At 42.7% G+C, this 19,297-nt stretch overlaps 4 protein-coding genes across 4 annotated transcripts; 1 reads left to right on the top strand and 3 right to left on the bottom strand.

Moving 5' to 3' along the window:
* Positions 1-126: 126 nt before the first annotated feature.
* mosmoa (modulator of smoothened a) lies at positions 127-4,359 on the bottom strand. Its single transcript, XM_068750372.1, has 3 exons — positions 4,254-4,359; positions 1,089-1,301; positions 127-311 (listed from the first exon to the last, which is right to left on the bottom strand). The coding sequence occupies exons 1-3, from the start codon at positions 4,357-4,359 to the stop codon at positions 127-129; spliced, it is 504 nt and encodes a 167-aa protein (XP_068606473.1).
* Positions 4,360-6,622: 2,263 nt separating this feature from the next.
* si:ch211-256e16.3 (kelch-like protein 3) lies at positions 6,623-11,637 on the bottom strand. The gene is made up of 12 exons (XM_068750111.1): positions 11,624-11,637; positions 11,040-11,318; positions 10,828-10,962; positions 10,557-10,748; positions 9,634-9,777; positions 9,336-9,522; positions 8,949-9,095; positions 8,683-8,811; positions 8,151-8,327; positions 7,904-8,050; positions 7,636-7,801; positions 6,623-7,321 (listed from the first exon to the last, which is right to left on the bottom strand). The coding sequence occupies exons 2-12, from the start codon at positions 11,310-11,312 to the stop codon at positions 7,168-7,170; spliced, it is 1,851 nt and encodes a 616-aa protein (XP_068606212.1). The 5' UTR covers positions 11,313-11,318; positions 11,624-11,637; the 3' UTR covers positions 6,623-7,167.
* A 1,246-nt stretch (positions 11,638-12,883) lies between these two features.
* On the bottom strand, positions 12,884-14,898 carry anks4b (ankyrin repeat and sterile alpha motif domain containing 4B). The gene is made up of 2 exons (XM_068750242.1): positions 14,738-14,898; positions 12,884-14,003 (listed from the first exon to the last, which is right to left on the bottom strand). The coding sequence occupies exons 1-2, from the start codon at positions 14,896-14,898 to the stop codon at positions 12,884-12,886; spliced, it is 1,281 nt and encodes a 426-aa protein (XP_068606343.1).
* A 1,253-nt stretch (positions 14,899-16,151) lies between these two features.
* Positions 16,152-19,254, top strand: slc25a17l (solute carrier family 25 member 17-like). The gene is made up of 9 exons (XM_068750081.1): positions 16,152-16,226; positions 16,375-16,435; positions 16,847-16,913; positions 17,148-17,302; positions 17,858-17,974; positions 18,070-18,215; positions 18,476-18,571; positions 18,944-19,026; positions 19,107-19,254. The coding sequence occupies exons 1-9, from the start codon at positions 16,152-16,154 to the stop codon at positions 19,252-19,254; spliced, it is 948 nt and encodes a 315-aa protein (XP_068606182.1).
* The last annotated feature ends 43 nt before the right edge of the window (positions 19,255-19,297 follow it).

Here is a 19,297-nt window from a genome sequence, read left to right as displayed (position 1 = left end):
TCAAATACCTTCCTGTATCAGGCTTCCGGCCAGAGTTTGTTTTTGATTTTCAGTCATTGCATGTTTTGTAAATCCCAAATTTTCAGAGCCTCTTCTGTCAGTCCAGAGGCAGGCGTGGCCGCGGCTTCAGCCAGGGAGGCAAACTTTGCCCGCAAACAGAAGTCCCACTATGGTGAAGAAGATGGAGAGGACGAACAGCACATACGAGGAGCCGACCACCGTGTTGTTGGGCAGCTTGTATGGCTGCCCTCCCACCTCATTGATATAGAAGCCTATGGGGAAGATGAGTGCCGCCATGCAGAACAGGATCACTGGAGAGAGGGAGCAAGAGGGGCGGGGAGGGAGTCAAAAGATAACAAATGGTTAAATAAAGACACAACTAACTTTTCTGGGTATTTCTAAATTATAATGTGAACATAATTGCATATAATTGCAATGGCAAAATGGGGAAAATTAGCTCTTTAGTGCTGTCCCAGTTATTATTACTCAAATTCTTGTTGACAGAGATAATCATCAATGTAGATTTGGTCCAGCATACAAAAGCGCCAGGAAATTGCTGGGTTTAATCAAATATTTGCAAGATAAATAAAGACCAGAATGACCTGAAAAATGCACCCACCCAGTTTTTAAACAATAATACAGAGCATTGTGGCAAATCAACCAATCAAATTGAAGCCTCCCACACTGTCTTGTGAAACCAGGCCCAGCAACAGTGCAGTGAATGCTGAGCTTTTATTAAAAGCTGGAAATGCACGTATACAGAAATGGTGCTTGGGGGGTGGGGGGTTAAATAAAAATCAAGGTAAAGATGGAGGAAAACTTCAGAAAATGAGAGATACTGTGCCACCCACACCGTACCAGGTGATTTTACAAGAACTCAGCTTTGAGAGCGCAAGAGGTGTCAAGTATGCAAACACAGCATTCATGAATGTGCTACAAAACATCTAAACACACACCCACGTCAAAACTATGTCCATGAAAACACTCGAGCGGCAAAAGCAAGTTTTTTCTTAAACTTACATCGTGACAGATACAGTGAGACAGAGGAGAAAGCTGCAGGGGAACTGAAGCCATATCTTTGGACTTACTGCCAGTAAAGGCGATCCAGCGGGCGTATTTGGTGGCTTCTCGTCGCCAGTGCGAAGCCACCAGCAGTCCACAGGTGACTGTGAGGGAGATAATGCCCATTATGATGAAGAACAGTGTGGTGACCCACTCTGGGGGAAGCCGTGGTGGGATGCAGGTCCGGTCCCGTCCGTGAATGGTCTGGCATTGCCGGACGAGACCGACTGTAAGGGCACCTGCAGAGAGAGGTCGGATTTAGATTAAGATATATATATATATATATTTATCTTTGTATAATTCCTCATTCATAAAGCACAGAGAAACACTGAATAATGAGGTAGGGGTTCCTATCGTTTTTTTGTTTTTTCCCCCGGGCGTTGGTTTTCTGTTTTTATATACGCAGACAGAATATCAAAACAGAGATCAGATCAGATTATGTTCAAGGATGAAACTACTAATTTAGTCAATGTATCGGCTCACCAGAGAGCAAACATCAGCAGGCCGTCCAGAGGATATCCTGTCCCCATTATAACACCCTGCTTTTACAGTAACAGCTCACAGAAACAATGCAAGTTGTTCAAATGGAAACATGAGACGAGGAAGCTTTTAAAGTGAGACGAGGATGGAAGTGAGGGTTTTATCTCTGCTGCTGACGCGATAAAGAACCTTTTAACCCACACACAATAATGCTGTCATGCGAGAACATGCTTCATCATAGACAAGGAACAAGCTAAAAGGGTGTTCTACCTTCTCCTCCATCTTATTGCTATTAAAGTCTAATTGGGGAGAGGCATGCATAGTAATAATCGTGTTTTCAGACAAAAAAAAAAAAAGGGCTTACGATTGGCTAACTCTACAGCCTACTGCTGAAGTCGGTCCAACAGAACCTTTAACTATGAGCAAGTTCATGTGCGTCACAGGTGAGGAAGGTGAGGAAGGTGAGGAAGGTGAAGGATGCAGGCGACGTCTCTGTGAGCAGTAAAGCGCGAAGGAAAGGTTTGAAAGCTGTGGATAATGGTAGCATTTCCCCTGGTTCCCGAGGCATCCAGCTGTTTCACGAGCTCAGGCAGAAATTCCTGCCCGACTGCAGGCGGGCACGCAATGATAGATGGATAAAGGTAAACAACTCAACAAGCTGGTGCGCACACACACACACACACCTACACACACACACACACACACACACACACACACACATCATATATCTCATATTCCTCTCACCAACTGAGAGAAATGAGATCTGTGCCTGCTCATCGTCGGCATGATGATAAAGTTGTTAGTGGGGGGGGGGGGGACGTTGCTATTACAGTGCTGAAGTTTCCACCGTCAGATTCCCTTTTATAGAGAGCAAAATGTTGATGAATTATGAGCGGGGAAGGACTCCTCTCACATGCGTTATTTTTACTTCTGTACAAATATGAAATAATTTTCCACGTTTCCCAGAAATGTTCAACGAAACTAGAAATAGCAGCAGAAGCACCATTCTAGCATGTTTGCTACTGAAGTCTTTATGCATCAGCAATGCCGTTTGAGAAGGCTAAACCTAATTATCTATTTATAAACCTAAAGTTTAAACTAGTTGTGTTAATAGATTAAATTTAATTGCACTGATTTAAATCAACAGGCTGTGATTAATTATAATTAAATCGCACGTTTTAACCAAAAATAACACAATATACTGTTCTGCCATTTCACAGAATTTTAGTTTGTCTCAGAAGAGGCTGAACGTTAGCAGCAAATCCCTAATCCTGGCGTTTACACGCTGCTTATTTAACAAATGCCCCTTTGTGATTGCATATGGTGTTTCAGAGATTGTTCAGAATGCAGAGATAGGGGGAATAATAAAAATAAAAAAACGTTTCATATTCATGCTAAATGCTTTCAGAGCAAATCAAGCAGAAAATAGTGCATCACTGACAGCCATCCTCAACACGGAACATTATGATAATGTTCCGTGTTGACGGAGTAGTTTAATTATTTCCGTATACCATAATTTCCTGAGCTATTAATCCTAACGAGCACAAACCTGTAGCTCAAATCAGTTTCGCACATGCCATTTAAGGTGTAAATAATACTGAAATGTAACCCCTAACCATGTAACTATTGCCACAGCAAGATCATTTTCCAACTGAAAATGTTCTTTGAATGTGGAGTAATTTCCCTTCTCGACCAAAAATAAACACCACAGAACATTAATCAGGATAAAAACATGAGTTGCCTACAACATATACCAAACCAGCGGCTGGCACAATGTCAAAATGATGAGGGGGGGGGAGAGGGCATGAGGTAAAGGCATTTAAATAAAGGACAACAGTGACAAGGTTGCAGAATCGTTCTGCTGTACGACACCCACGCTCACAACGGCACTGCAGTCTAAATATAGCCAATGTACGGCTATCTTTCCACAGGTAGAAAGCCTTGGATCGCAGTGAGTAGCTACTAACAGCAGTTAGCACAACTAACTTTAGAAGCGAGCACAGCATGACACTCTGACCTTGCCTCGCACGGCTTCAGCTCCGTCTGACTGCATTCTAAATGGTGGCTTTATTTCATTTGAATCCTATTATTACTTTTGCACAGACTGCTTATTCTGTACTATAATACCACATAGATATATTGTATTGGATGACAGACCCTTCCTGACCCAGTTACTAAGCTGTCATTTTGCAGAGAGAACAAAAACAAGCATGCTTGTCTGTCAATAGCATGAACGAATTTTCAGGCTTGATCAAATTTACAGACAACTAACAGCACCCATCTGTAAAAAACAACAAAACAAATCAGCTGGAATACCACAAATAAACACCAGTTTGGTTCCTCAACCAATCTGATTCGATTGATCGCAGGCTGATTACTAAATTACCAGAAAACCAAGCGTCAGAATTTTATCAGCCAAACAAAAGAAGACAGAATTTTTTAAACATTAAAATCCTGCGTGGTCTACAAGAAATGTGTGAAAATTAGTCAATTCTAAATTTCACACAGATCTATTGATATTGATCAGTTGCTTGATATTTACCACTCGTTTATTGATAAAAAATCATAAGAAAACTTAAGCTGCAGTCATAAAAGCACCAGAAATCAACTGGGCTGATCAAAAATATCAATAACTATAGAGTCAATATGCACAAACCCCACAGCTGTGGATGGAAAACGACGTGCAGAACACAAGCGCCTGCTTCATTTACCTGCCGATTCACCTGTGTTGATCCAGTCCGGGTTTGCAATGCTGGCTATTGCAAAGATGTCAGCTGCCAGAAACAGGCACCCTGAAATGATGGTCAGTTTATCCATACCGCCGACTGAAAGCGTGCGAGTGGCGCAGGGAGAACGTGCTGGTCCGTTGTCGATACGCGACCCGGACCCGGACCCCCGGTGAGACGCGGGGTGGGACCCCCGGTGAGACGCGGGGTGAGACCCCCCCCCCCCCCCCCCCCCTCAGCGGGACCCCGTTGTGGTTCTGTTGTGCATTTTGCAGCAACGTAGCTCTTTCCGCATCCAGTAAATGAGAGCCTCCGGCTACGAAAGGCTCAAATCGGAGTCACAACAGCATCGCATCCCAAAACGTAGTCCAGTGCGGTAAAACAAAAGCTCAGGGCCTCGAACCTCTCCTGTTGTCTTTCGGATCGCAGCAGCAACAACAACAACAACAACAACAACAACAACAGCAGCAGCAGCAGCATCGGGTACGGCTGTGGCTAGCAGGTAGCTAGCTAGCTACTTCCCAGGTTCGGGCTCGGCGCACCGAGCTGCGGCCCGGAGGCTGCTCGACGGCCGAGACCGTCAGTACGCTCGCATCTCAGGCACGATGTGGGAAAGAAGCAAAGCGAGAGTTCCTCCCTTCACGGTGTCGGTGTCTCCAGCTAACGTTGTTAGCCGTCAGGAAAACGAGAAGCCATCACTCCCTCTCTGGCTGATCCGAGCCCGTCCTACTCTGCTGGAATAGCATCTGGGACTTGCAGTCCGTTAGCCGTCTAGCTTCACCTTTTCATCATCATCATCATCTTCTTCTTCATCTTCTTGTTCGGGAGAAGATGAGGAGCAAAGTCTCGTTTTATGGACGTTGTGTATTTAAATCCACACGAGGTCCGAGCGGTAACGTTGCTGTTGTTTTGCTTTCAAGCCGTGCGCCCACCCGCCAGTTCAGGGACCCTCCCAGCCAAATGACACCAGGCGAAGACACACACAGGGCTCAGGTTGAAACGGGGGCTCTCTTCTCGCGATACTACACAAAAAAGGGCTCACGTTGTGTTGATAGCTTCTTCTCGCGATACTACACAAAAAAAGGGCTCTCGTTGTGTTGATAGTCTCTTCTCGCGATACTACACAAAAAAGGGCTCACGGTGTGTTGATCGTCTCTTCTCGCGATACTACACATAAAAGGGCTCACGTTGTGTTGATAGCCTGTGAAGTAGTAGGACGCAGAATTAGTGCGCATCGTTTGATGGCATGTCAAGCATCAGTGCGCAAATATACTCAAATAAATATCAATAATATATGACAGATAATATAAACTAAGTTCGATGCTATGACCAATGCATAGCTGTATTGCGAATATGTCATAATCTAATAATAGACCATTGTTTCATCATCTTTTTGTCAATCAATGGTAATATTGCAATGACAGACGTCCACCCGTTTCATTGTATGTGTGTGTATGTATGGGATTAATAAAAAAACAAATTCCATTCAATATGTGTGCCCTTTAAACCATAGTTCAATTATTGATACGTTCTATTATTGCATTATTACGGTATTAACAGAAATATAGTAAAAACAAATAAACTCTTCTCCGTCTTGCTGGGAACACCGAGGGACTTTTAAATCCTCCGTGATATCATAAAATATCACCTTAAGTACATTTTATCATAATGTCAATGTTTACTTAAAATGATCCCGAGACAAGCAATAACAGCGTTATTTGGGATTAAATTTAGTCTGTTCATTGTATCATAAGAAATTTGCACTCTTGGTTCCCCCTATTGGCTGATTAAATAACATCCAACTTTGTCCATATCAATATCTCAAAGCATTAAAAAAACAAGATCCCTGAAGACTATTTAACCACCATCCTGCTATAGAAGCACAACCTACAGTAGTCATTCTGAGTTACAAATGTAAGCATCAAGCATAGCTAATTTCTATTATTTTAATTTAAATAGATATAAACTTTTTGTTCAATGAACCACTAATTAATTTTATATACACCAAACTATCATTATAAAAATGTCTGAATGCAGATCTTCGCTTATTATATTTACATTTGTGGTTATAGAACTTTGCTCATAAAATTAAGGTACTTAAAATAAAAAAAATATATATTCCTTTTCTTTGCCTTCTGAATAAACAAAACACAAAATGTTCCCATTTTAAGAAGTTTTTGTAGAGTTCATGAATGATGAATCTGCTGAAAGGTCTCAGGGTGATTTTTGCAGAAAGAACAATTCACATCAATGTCGCTTCTTCCATGTAGTGGTTGGCAGGGTAATATTTATGAATAATTTAAACAGAAATGTGTTTCACCTTATTTGTCAATCAATCAGCTCCAGCAGTCCCATTAAGAATTATTATTTTTATTAGAAGTCAACTCCATTTAAAATTCACAAATGCATGACCCTACTTTACAAAAATATACTCAACATGTTACAGGTAGGAAATTAACCTACAGACATACTTTCACAGGTAACTTCAACTTTCAACATGACTCTTTGGCCCATAAAGCATCTTATGAAATAATTACTTTAAAGTAAAAAAAAAAAGAAGAAAAAAAAAAAGGCGAAGGCAAAGGGCTCACAGCTAGTCGCGCCCCTTTAACAATACAAAAATACAATATGTTGGCTGAGAAAATCTGCACGTGAAGTGTTCAGACATCAACAGTACCCTAAACATATTCACATCACACAGATAGTGATAACCCAAGTTAGCGGAGCCTTATCCGACAAGCCAATTATGAAACAGTCTAGTCACAGCACGATGAACGATGTGCCAAATAAAGGCGCCTCCTCTCGGTTTGCTACTCTCCAGATCTGAGTGTAGTGCGCCGTTTACCAATAAGCGAGGGGGAAAAAAAAAAAAAAGCAGAAACTTCCTCCACATCTTTCCTCAGTTATGTGGCGTCCCAGGGCGGCTGCTGATCTTGATGTCCTTTCTCAGTCGGAGAGAGACACAGCTGAGCCAGCTGCGACTTGTGGGCATCTCCCCAACAATCTCCCACGTGTCTGTCTCATCACAGTACCTCTCAATAGTATCATGATATCTGCACACATGGTAATTGGAAAGAGTTCTGCAGTTAAATGATGTTTCAAACAGTGCCATTTCTCACTACAAAAGAGAATGTAAATATGGCCATTTTGCATTTCCTCTGTCTTCGCAGCATCTGGATACCGTGATCAGGTTAAAGATCTCATCTTGTGCAAAATACACTTTTTCATTGTCTACAGATACCCCAGACATGAGAAAAAACCTCATCTCTCTCTATCTGCCTTCACCACTTATCAAAAAATATGTGCATTCAGATTTGAGACCAATTACGGCATCACAGTGGGCTTTGCACCTCCTCCTTGTCCTCACCTGTCCCACCCTTCTTCCCCTCCCAGGACATAAATCTTTCCATCAACCACAGCAGCACCAGGCCGGTAGCGTCGCTCTTTCATGGGGGCACACATGGTCCACTGGTTGGTCTTGGGATCGTAACACTCCACCTTATCCGTGTTCTCGATGGAGGCATGCCATCCACCTGGAAGGATGAATGTGTAAGTTAACAGTCTGCGTGAATTCTCCTGAACGATTCAACGAGTTTCCTGCATTTGTGTGTCGTGACCCGAGTGCTATGAAGTACCTATAACGTAAAGCTTTCCTTTGAGTGTACAAGCAGCTGAACCAGAGCGCGCTATCTGCATGTGGGCTATCTCCGTCCACGCACAGGTTTTAGGATTATAGATCTGAGCAAGGTTTGTGCCGTCACCTTCCTCTAAAACTGCACCTCCTATAAGATGAGAAGCAAACATGAAGCAAACCTGAAGAATTTATGGACTTACTAAAAGGATACCCAACAAAAAATATGCATTTTGCTCCGTTTTTCTTGCCTGTAACATAGAGCAGTCCATCCAGGGCCGCAACAGCCGGACTTGTGACAGACATTTTTAAAGGTTCAATGAATTGCCAGGTATTGGCATGAGGATTGTAGCATTCCACCGAGACCAGGCGAAACTGTCCCTGCCAACCCCCCACTGCATACACGAAGCCATCCAGCATCACGAGGCCTGAAGAGAGCGGAGAGAGGAAGATTAACCAAGTCACTAATGAAAATCCCTTCGTAATGTGCTCAACTTTGAGTACTTGACAAAAATGTATATCATGAGAACAAAAAATAAGTGAGTTGCAGGTTTATGTAGCGTGACGCGTCCAAATCGCTGAACAGAGTCGCAATAAATATTACATTGTAGGATCCAGGCTTTGACTTTGAATAATTAAAAGTCTTAGTATCAATGAAATACAACCAAACAAAGCTAGATAAATAGCAGATAGAAGATTATCTGCATCTGCCGTCGTGTCTCTATTGGGCTTCATCGATGATGTCCCAGCTTGCACAAGTCCCTGAAAGGTAAAATGAAGCACCTAACTCGGAGCGAGCTTCATTCATGGGTGCCATCTCAACCCAGGAGTCGCAGCAGGGGTCGTAGCGCCACATCTCCCTGCTGGCCGAGCCGTCGGGAAACTCTCCTCCTGCTAAATACAGAGTGGAGTCTGACGAGAGAGAAAGGGGGGGAAGAGGATGGAAAGAAACGCGTTACTTGTCCTTCTGTAGCACGGCCAAGCTTTTGCTCATTTCAGAAGGGAACATCCTCCAATAGGTCTGAATCAGAATTCCCACATGCCCTTACCCGAGACGACCAGCCCGTGTTTGCTCACAGCGAAAGGCAAACAGGCAAAATTCTTCCACTTATTCGACATCGGATCGAAGCACTCCACGCTGCGCAGCACAACCTTGTCGTCCTCGCCGCCAACTGTCACTATCACTTCTACGGTTGCTGTTGCCATGGAAACAGATGTAAAGGAACAGAATTAATAATACTCTTCTTTTCAGCACCTAATCTGCTGATTGTTTAGATGGATCTTCATTAACCATTTAATTTATAACAGATCTTGTGCTGGACTACCGTTGTATGTTTGATGGTGTGCTTGTGCATAATGAGAAACAGAGTCAACTAGAAAGCACTCAGTGATAAGCACGCGCGCACACACACACACACACACACGAGTGTATTTACCTGTGGACCTACGAGGCCTTGCCCTCGGGCAGTAGAACTCTGCCCGACGGTCCTTCAGCAGCAGGTAGTCTTTGGTCTGGGAGATGAGCTTCTGGCAGGCCTGGTTCTCCTTCACCGCATCTAGAGACTCAATGACATCATGGAGGTAGTACGGGCAAATGAGAGGGAGCCGGATATGTTCGAGGACCTACGAGGAGCAAATAGAGGGGGAGAAATGTGGTTATCCTCTACTAGAGCGCAACAAAGCAATATCTCTGCAGATTTGGATTAAAAATGTTATAACACAAGCATGTCCGACCTTTTCAAAGCTCTGTTTACGAGAGGGGCAATTATTTAGCCACAGCATGGCTGCCTCAAACACCATCTCCTCTTTAAGCACATTGAGAAAGTCACTGGCGAGGATTTCGGTCAGTTTGTCCACACACAGCGACAGGAACTCCTCCTAGTGGGTGAACAGAGAAAAGAAAAAGTGTAGTGTAACTGAAAATGCAACCCGTCCTGCTGTTTAATCAGGCGACCCATAGCTGCCAATGACACGGCATTAGCTGCGACAGGCTGGTAGGATTATCTTTCTCAATCTCCTTCGGATATAAACGCTGTCAGGTTCAATTATTCTGCTGCGTAGAATGTGTGGATCCAGCATTTACCCAGGCAAACGTCAGGGAACGGTCCTCTTAAATGCCTGAAGGCAAAAAGTATACCAAAATATTCAATTGACATTATATGATATGAAACAAAAAAAATAGGCAAATATCTCATTTTCAAAATTTTAAAGTACATGTTAAGCGACAAGAAACCGCTGTTAGGACGAGCAGAACGCACACGTCTTCGTTCGTCGTGCCCGTTTTATCCACCTTTCAGGTCACGGGTGTCGCTGGAATTTATCCCAGCCTTGCTCACGGGCGAGAGGCGGGATATAAACCGGAAGCGTCTTTAGAACTACGCCGTTAAGTGAGGACCACCTGAACTTGAGCTGATTGTGGCAGGATGGCTCTCTGGCCAGAACTGACCCTGATAAATGTATAAATGATAAATAAACGAATGGAACAAACAGGATTTTTTACCCCAGTTTCTTTATCATTGCGAGACAGATATTCATCTGATGGTTTTTTGTTGTTATGTAATAAATGTTTTATTTGGAGGCGTTTATGATCACGGCCCACCACCAGTAACCACCGATATCATCATATCCCATTACTATTAGCCCCGTCAGTGTCTCACCTGCCGATGAACACTCTCAAAGTGCTCAAGAATGTAGTCCATGCTGCATTTCTCCAGTAATTTACAAGAATGAGCCTCAGCGAAGCAGTGGATCCCCACACAGTTGGTTTCATCCATCTGACACTCCATGAAACGACTGCAGGCATCTCTGACAGCCATAATGTCCAGCAGATTGGCTGCAGCCAGCAGAGCCTGCGTCACAGGAGATCCGTTCTCAGCATGGCATGCTGCTTTGGGAAGTGTATCACGGGGGGGGGGGGTGAGGCTTTACCTGCACATTTTCATTGGCGATGTAGACCGCAGATGTGTAAGCGTAGGCAACCAGCATGCCAATCATCTGAGGCTCAACTCCATTGATGGCAACCCGCTCCTGCTTGGACTCCATCAGGTTAGTGGAGAACATCGCCTGGAGACAAGAAATAACAGGAACATCATAGCTCATGAGCGGGAGCTTGAGCCTCCAGACACTGCCGACAGGATTACCTGGAAGTAAGAGCTGAAGGAGGCCAGCACGATGCGATGGCAAGGGAACTCCTGTCCCCCGCAGCACAGGGTCACGTCGCAGAAGGCGTTTTTGAGCCGCAGGCTGTTGAGGCCTTGCAGGACCGTGCTGGGGTGTCGGACTTCTACGAACAGAGAGTCCTTGTTGTGCAGAGGAACTAAAGGAGCCGCAGAAGCGGTGCTCGTGTCCGCCTGGATCGGGACTGGGGCGTTCCTATTGGACGGCAGCAGCAACCCGGCGACCCCTTCAGCCATGTCTCGCTTTGGAGCAGGAGGCGAAACAAGAGAAAATGTTAAAGACACTTTGACAACCATCCCCTTTGGATAACAAGAAATAGTTGAATGCAAGTCGACCAAATTAGCTCTGGATTAAGAGGAGCTCCTGAAACTTTAGAGTGAAGAGCAACAAGGCTCAGCGACGAGCTGAGATTTCTGAGCTCGCTAATCAATGAGGCTTAAAGCTAGCTCACAGGCGGCATAAACACCCGTTTTCTATCGATCCCATGTGAATATATACAGCAGAAAACCCGCTAACATCCATCGGCAGTGATAGTGAAGCATTTTACCTGCCGTCGTGACCACCACGGTGCGCAGATGCCCCTCCCGAGTCCCCACGCCTTTAGCAACAAACGAGTAGCCTGGCTCCGCCCACCTCCACGGCATCGGTCAAGATAGAGAGCCTCTCGGTACTTCCGGTTTCGCTTCGAGGCAATGATGACGCTCCAGATCCAGAATGAGGTCAGGAAAAACATATTAACCCCATTTACAGATTCAAAAATCATGCAGTTAAAAACAGCAGACAAGATATTGGATAGAAATCCTTAAGCGACAACAACATACAAAAAACATATGATGATGATGAATATATTTATTAGATAGAATGTTAGGGTACAAGTACAGTCACACAGTAGCATGTATTACAGTACAAATAAAGTCAAACATCCTGTCTAAGAGGAGCATTTCAAAAAAGCCCTTGCAGTCTTGTTTCCGTTGAAAGTCCTTAGTACATAAATCATCGACATTTAACAATACAAATAAAAATAGAACCAATATTAAATTACTCAATTGATGCAAAATAACAATAAAATAAAATGAAAAAAATGTACACCACAGATGCAATAAAATAAAATCAAAAAATCTCAGTGTCATCAGCCATTATGATCAGGGTACAGGAACAAATTGATACTTTATTTAAGAGCAATAGATACAAGCAACATTAATATGTAAAATGCTCAATTCAATCAGTGAATCAGATTTACATTGATAGAAGTTTTAGTTTTTTCTTGAGACAGAGACACATGCATTCTGAAAGTCATTTTGCTCAACAAGCCCCAGGAGATTGTAGAAGCATTAAACTCAGACCATGAGAAGGCTCAAATAGTTGTATTCTTGAAGTAAGATATTCTAAATAAATTCTTATTTTATTCTCAAAGTAAGATAGAAAAGCATTACACCATATAAAGAGTCTCAGATACGTTTTTTTTATAATGTCAATGACCATTTATCTATGCATATTTTATCAAGTTAATTGTTAGGTTTTCAAATGATTGTATTGTAATTATCATATACAACAGCACATATGATGTTTATGGAGAGAAATAATTCCCAACACCTTTAAAAAGAACATATCTTATTGTTGTGCACACAGTGATCCAGTTAACGGCCATATCTATATTTTTTTTATCGATGTTATGGATATTTTTGGTGATATTTACGGTCCTCAGACTCCTGCCCTGTAATTGGTGATGTTCTTTGGGGAAATAATTTGCTGAATCATCAAAATACAGACTTATGTAAAATGTTGTTTCTTTTTCTTCTTCTCTTCATTACAAGCAGCTGTCCTTCATTATTCCAGGGACATCCAGTGCATTCTTCCTGCGACCAACAGCTTCCAAGATCTTCTTCCTTGGTCCAAGCTGGATGCGAATGCCTTTCAGGTCTTCATCCGAGCAAAGCATTAGCGCTTCTAGGTCCAGGTGCTCTCTGTTAAAGGCAGGGGCATACTCTGGCAAAGAGATGACTGACAGGAATACATCTAAAGGAGAGGTTTCTTCATCCTTATCGTCATCCAGTCCTAGATCTTCCTGCTGCCAGGGCAAATCGGCGTCAGCGCTCCCTTCCAAGCCAGCAGCATCTTCGTCCACCTCAAACAGCTTGCTCTGAATGAGGTAGCCAAGACTTTCGTTATGTTCACCTGGGACATCCTCTAAATCTGATCCCATATTCTTCATAAAAATCAGACCTCCGAGGCCAGGACGGTTAAAGATGGACTGTGTGACTTGATTTTCATTGTCATCTTCTGGGTCTGCCACACCTTCTCTATGGAACGAGTTCTCATCCCTCTCACTAAAGACATCCAGAAACTTATCAGCCACTCCACTGTCCTGTTTTAAGAAAATAACATTATCATCCACTCCTGGATTCTGCAGTGTGCTTCTGTCTTTCATCCCAAGCTTCTTCTGGAAGGTATCTTTAACCCTGGCCGTGAGAGACCCGGTTTTATTAACATCAATTATTTTTGAGAATTTCTCATTGGCACTGGTCACGGTACCCCCATCGGAGAAAGCTGATGCCATGCTGGCATCTGAATCAGCCTCGGCATTGCTTGCGCCACGATGCATTCGATCCATCTTGCTTTGGTGCTTCTTCTTAACTTTTTCACAGAGTTTCGCACGCTTCTCTGCTTCTTTCTTGGCCTCCTTTTTTAGAGTGGCAACCTTCTTGGCATTTCGATTGATTTGCTGTGTGGCAGTCGCATCAAGGAAGCGCACACAATCCATGCGGTCACGAGAAGCCGCGACATCCATAGCTGTGTGGGATTCGTTGTCCAGAGCAAAAATGTTGGCACCAAAGTTGACCAGGAAGCTGAGGATGTGCATGTGGCCATTAGCTGCAGCATGATGCAATGGCGTGTTTCCCCAGATGTCACTCCTATTTGGATCTCCTCTGAATGAGGCAAAAGAAAGATTTGATTAAAGTAATTATCCGTAATGTTTGACACAAGGCACAGAATAATAAAATGGAAATATTTATTTCCCACGTATTCTCAATATGTTAAGGTGCAAATACTATGTAAGTAGAGTTTTGAATGCTTTCGTTCATGCAATATATAAGTAATATAAACAAACGGGGCTGAAGATAATAGGTAAACTATTAAGACTTAAAGTCCTCTGGTGCTGTGCCTCAATGTCACAGCCATAAAAGTCATGCAACAAATTGCAGCTCGTTCTGGTAATGATTAAAGCGAAAATGCTTATTTAATTGTGGCCAAATCTCTTTATTTATGCCTCACTAAATATTGTCCCTTTTCTGAGCCTCATTTTTCAGTTAGAATGTTGTGCTATAACTGATCTTTTGTTAGGAATGAGAGGTACAGTTGGGGCCTCTGGGAATGGCCTAGATAAAAGGCTCTTTTGTTAATGGCTTCAGCTCAACACATAAGAGACACCTCTAAAGTCTGGGTTTGTTATATTAAAGTGACCAACTATGAACACCAATAACTGTTTACACATCTTGGCGAAGTCCAAAATGCTGGTTTCAATACAATAATTGAAGTAATTTAATAGCCATAAAATGAATTAACGACAATATTAACATTTGCTGTGTTTAAACACTGCGTTTCTACAGCAGAAATTCAAAAGTCTAACAAGACATAGCCAGGAGGAGTGTTTTGTGCTTACTCTCTGCTGCATATAAGTTGAAGAGCATCAATATGTCCATGGAAAGCAGCCAGTAAAGTGGGAGTCATCCCATCGTCATCTGGAGCATTCAGGTCCTTCCTTGTGGCCTGCTTCAAGAGGTCCAAGTATCCATCGATCGCTGCTTTGTGGTATCTTGTCATTTCTTAATATGAACAGAGAAATCTGCCACAACAATGTCTATTTATTTTACTTTCCCCTCTACTCCTATCAGATACGCAGACTGGGGTGAATGCAGACCCGCGCAAACAATGTGATCACTGGGCGTCAACATTTCAGCAGCTCATAGCCATAAAAAAAAAGCAAAGTCCAGTTCACTTCTGTCATAAACCTCTTAAAAAAAAACCACACACACACAAAAAAAAAAATACCACACCACGTAAGCAGCATTTATTTGGTTGTTTTATTGAGGTAAAATTGTGTATGTGAGACTTATTGAGTTTTTGCATATATCGGAAGGTGCTGTTCATATTTTCAACTGAAGCAAATGTAGCAATTCTTACAAAACACTTTAAAAATATTTAGATACAGTTTTTTTGTATTTACAATGGAAATCAGGAATAAACTCTCAATATACTTTCAAAATGAACTTCTTAAATGATCTAAGAAATTCAACAGTAGTTTCACAAGTTGCAACTTTTGGTAATTAATAGTTTTGTATCCCTCAATTTAATTTGGATACCATGAGGTACTCCAGGCTCTTTAATTTTAATTATCAAACGGCCCATCTCACAGTTAAAAGGTAGACAGCTCTCTGAAACTGGTTATCCCAGATAGTTGTAATTAGAAGTGATTTATTTTGGTGATCGATAATTCATTTAGGTATACCTTTCAGTATTTGTCCATATTTTATTTTTTTTCTACACGCAGCAATTATGAAGGAACATTTAGGAACATTTATCAGTGTTCCATGTTGAATTTGGGAAGAAGAAGAAGTAAAAGAAGAAGGAGAGGCGGAAGAAGACGACAACAAAGAAAACGAAGAAGAAGAAGGAGAGGAGGCGGAAGAAGACGACAACAAAGAAAACAAAGAAGAAGAAGGAGAGGAGGCGGAAGAAGACGACAACAAAGAAAACGAAGAAGAAGAAGGAGAGGAGGCGGAAGAAGACGAAAACAAAGAAAACGAAGAAGAAGAAGAAGGAGAGGAGGCGGACGAAGAACGCTTGTTAAACCGGTACAACCAATGAATGGGGGGTAGGAGGATAATTTCTACCGCCGTTTACTCTTCACACGACTTCGAGCATTTGGGACAATGGGGTTTTATAATTCCCGAGCAACTCCGCAGCTAGATCAACCAACCTGATCATTTACTGCCTCCTCTCCTCTCCTCTCCTCGGATCGACTCGCTCACTTCCCGTCGTTCGTGTGGACCGTCTGATCCGGAGACTCTGCAGACATGTCCACCGACACCCGCTCGCCTGTCGGCCTTCTGTCTTATGAGACCCTGGTTCATGCTGTGGCAGGTGCAATGGTGAGAAAAACAACAACAGAGTGGAGGGAGATAATGGCACGAAGTATATAAGTGTGTGTGTGTGTGTGTGTGTGTGTGAGAGAGAGCTTTACTTACCCCCCCCCCCTATTTTTATTGCCACTGTCATCACAATGCTTTTGTCCTTTAGGGGAGCGTGACAGCTATGAGCGTCTTCTTCCCTTTGGACACCGCCAAGAGCAGACTGCAGGGTGAGCCGATGATCTAATCATTTCATTTAGAAGTTATCTGACCTGATCGGGCCTGTCTGTCTGTCTGTCTGTCTGTCTGTCCTCTTGTTCTGTGCCCCAAAGATAAAGGTGTAGCAACACTAAATACATCTACCAATGAGACTTTGAGGAGGTTACGATCACATATCCTAATGAAAAATCTGGTAATAGTGCCCTGAAAATTAATGCATCCGTGATTAGAGTCAGATTACACATAAATCATCCTCCATAAGGAAGATGCTAATTCTGATGGAATCAAATGGGTAAGGTTTTATTTTTGTATTTATGTCTCCAGAGCCAGAGTCCATGTCTGGCCATCATGATCTGTAACCTGCTCTGAGAGGAGTTTCTCATAACTTCTTCCTGATCCTGATTATTATTTTTTTTTCCCAGTTGATGAGAAGCGAAAGTCTAAATCGACTCCTGTCATCCTGGCGGAGATAACAAAAGAAGAAGGCTTGTAAGTATAGTGTTTGTTTTGTCCTTTAAAAATAAAATGCTCAAAATAAATCTCAAACATTTTCATTACTGGTTTTTTTTTTTAAACACTAAATCTTATCTGGTTTCATCTTAACAAATGTGATTTATTTTTTTAAAGCAAAAAAACACCTGATATTTTATTCTGGATTATTCTGGATTATTCCACCAGATTATAACTTTCACTATTTTTATGACTCTCCACCACTCCTCCCAGTCTCTCTCTGTACAGGGGCTGGTTACCAGTTATTTCCAGCCTTTGCTGCTCCAACTTTGTCTATTTCTACACCTTCAACTCCCTGAAGAAACTGGTGGCGTCTGGTCCTGGAAGATCCAGAGCTGGCAAAGACCTGCTCGTGGGGGTGGTATCAGGTAAACAGTCATACAGAAAAAATAATCAGAACATGATAAAAGAACTCATTAGGTTAGGTTCAACTTTATTGTCATTTCACATGTACATGTGCAAGGTAACAAAAAGAAGTTTAACATCTAACCAGAAATGTGCAAAAGATTTACATTTATGTACACAGATTTTGTGCTATGAACATTCCATAAAGCTAGACATAATATATGGGTCTCTATCGATGGGTGTAGACCAAATATACAGAATGTGCAGACAAACGAACAGATTAATTAGAGTATGCACAGATTAATGTGCAGCAGGGGCCAGAGTTCAGTAAGTACACAGGTTCCACTCTGGAGTGGTGTAAAGAAACCTATTCACTATTTCCAAGGATCATCCATTCAAATATATTGTATTTATTAAATGATCCATTCATCCATTCATCCACTCATTGTTTCACCTTTGTTTTAAATCAATCTTTAACTGTCCGCATGCTTTCATCTCTGGATTTTCTAGCGTGCTACTCCCACTTAAGGTGCCTTTAAGAGCAATGCGGGAGAATTTACAGTCTGTTGTTCGTGCAGGTGTGGTGAACGTGGTCCTGACCACGCCCATGTGGGTGGTCAACACGCGGCTGAAGCTGCAGGGGGTGAAGTTCAGAAACGAAGACCTCCAGCAGACGCATTATAGAGGCATATTTGGTGTGTGGAATACTTTAAACTACTCATACGTGCTTATTTTCTTTTGTCCACACAGTCGTGACACCTTTCTGTTTTTTTTTGCGGTTCCCTCCCAGATGCTTTCTCACAGATCATAACCAATGAGGGCGTTGGAACTCTCTGGAACGGGACTCTGCCCTCCCTCATCCTTGTCCTCAACCCGGCTGTGCAATTCATGTTTTACGAGGCCATGAAGAGGAAGGCAGGGAGAGGAGGGAAGAAAGTAAGGACACAACACCGCCTTTGTCACGTAGTAATGAACGGGCGGCATTTCAACTTACGGCAAGAAATAATAGGGCAGACATGAAACTCAGAGGACTCGGCAAATTATGAATGCAACACTTGATCCCATTAATCCGTTGTTGTTAGCCCTGAATATAAAGTACAGCCGAGTACTTATCAATCGGTAAAATGGTCAGTTCTTATTCTGTCAATGAATGTAATGTCCTTATGAGGAAGTTAACTCATTGTCTCCCAACACAGATATCCTCAGCAGAGATCTTCATCATCGGAGCCATCGCCAAGGCCATCGCCACCACGGCAACGTATCCTCTTCAGACAGTCCAGGCCATTCTGAGGGTGAATAGCGTCCAACCTTCCATACCAGAGTGCATCACAAAAAATATCGGGCTGAGAAAATCAGCTTTTTCTGCTTTTCTGTAATGAATATAAGCAAATAAAAATGACAAGCCTTGACATCTCGAGAAAATGTGGGCCGTAGAGAAATATCACACTGAGAGATTAAAGAGAAGATTCCTTTTCAGTTGGGTCAAAAGGACTTGTGCCTTTTGTAGAGCATCATAATTATATCATAAATAACGCCATGAACAAGCCAGCTCTTGTTAACTCTTACTGGATTTACAGGCACCGGTAACCGTCGAGCCCTGCGATGGCTGCTTAAAGATCCCATTGCTGTAGGAAGATAACGCTAGCTTTATCTCTTCTCGCTAGTTCGGCCAATACAAAGGTGACGGCAATGGCGGCGTTATCGGGAGCTTCTCAAGTGTTATTGCCCTGCTCATGGACAGGATCAAGTGAGTGCATCTGCAAACATGGACACATCCAATAATGACACCGCGATGACTTTAATGTGCATCCGTTTCCTTTATCACAGGACGCATGGCGTTCTCGGTTTGTACAAAGGCCTGGAGGCCAAGCTGCTGCAGACGGTACTGACGGCTGCCCTCATGTTTGTCGTGTACGAGAAAATCACTGCGGTTACCTTCAGAGTCATGGGCATGAAAAATAAACTGAATCAGTGAGAGCATAACTACCGGGCGATCAAGCTGCAAGGAAGCACTTAGC

The sequence above is a fragment of the Brachionichthys hirsutus genome, chromosome 16 (genome assembly GCF_040956055.1).
Source record: "Brachionichthys hirsutus isolate HB-005 chromosome 16, CSIRO-AGI_Bhir_v1, whole genome shotgun sequence".
Lineage (NCBI taxonomy): Eukaryota > Metazoa > Chordata > Actinopteri > Lophiiformes > Brachionichthyidae > Brachionichthys > Brachionichthys hirsutus.
Note: the sequence above shows the minus strand (reverse complement) of the source record. Positions and strands in the feature narration are given on the sequence as shown.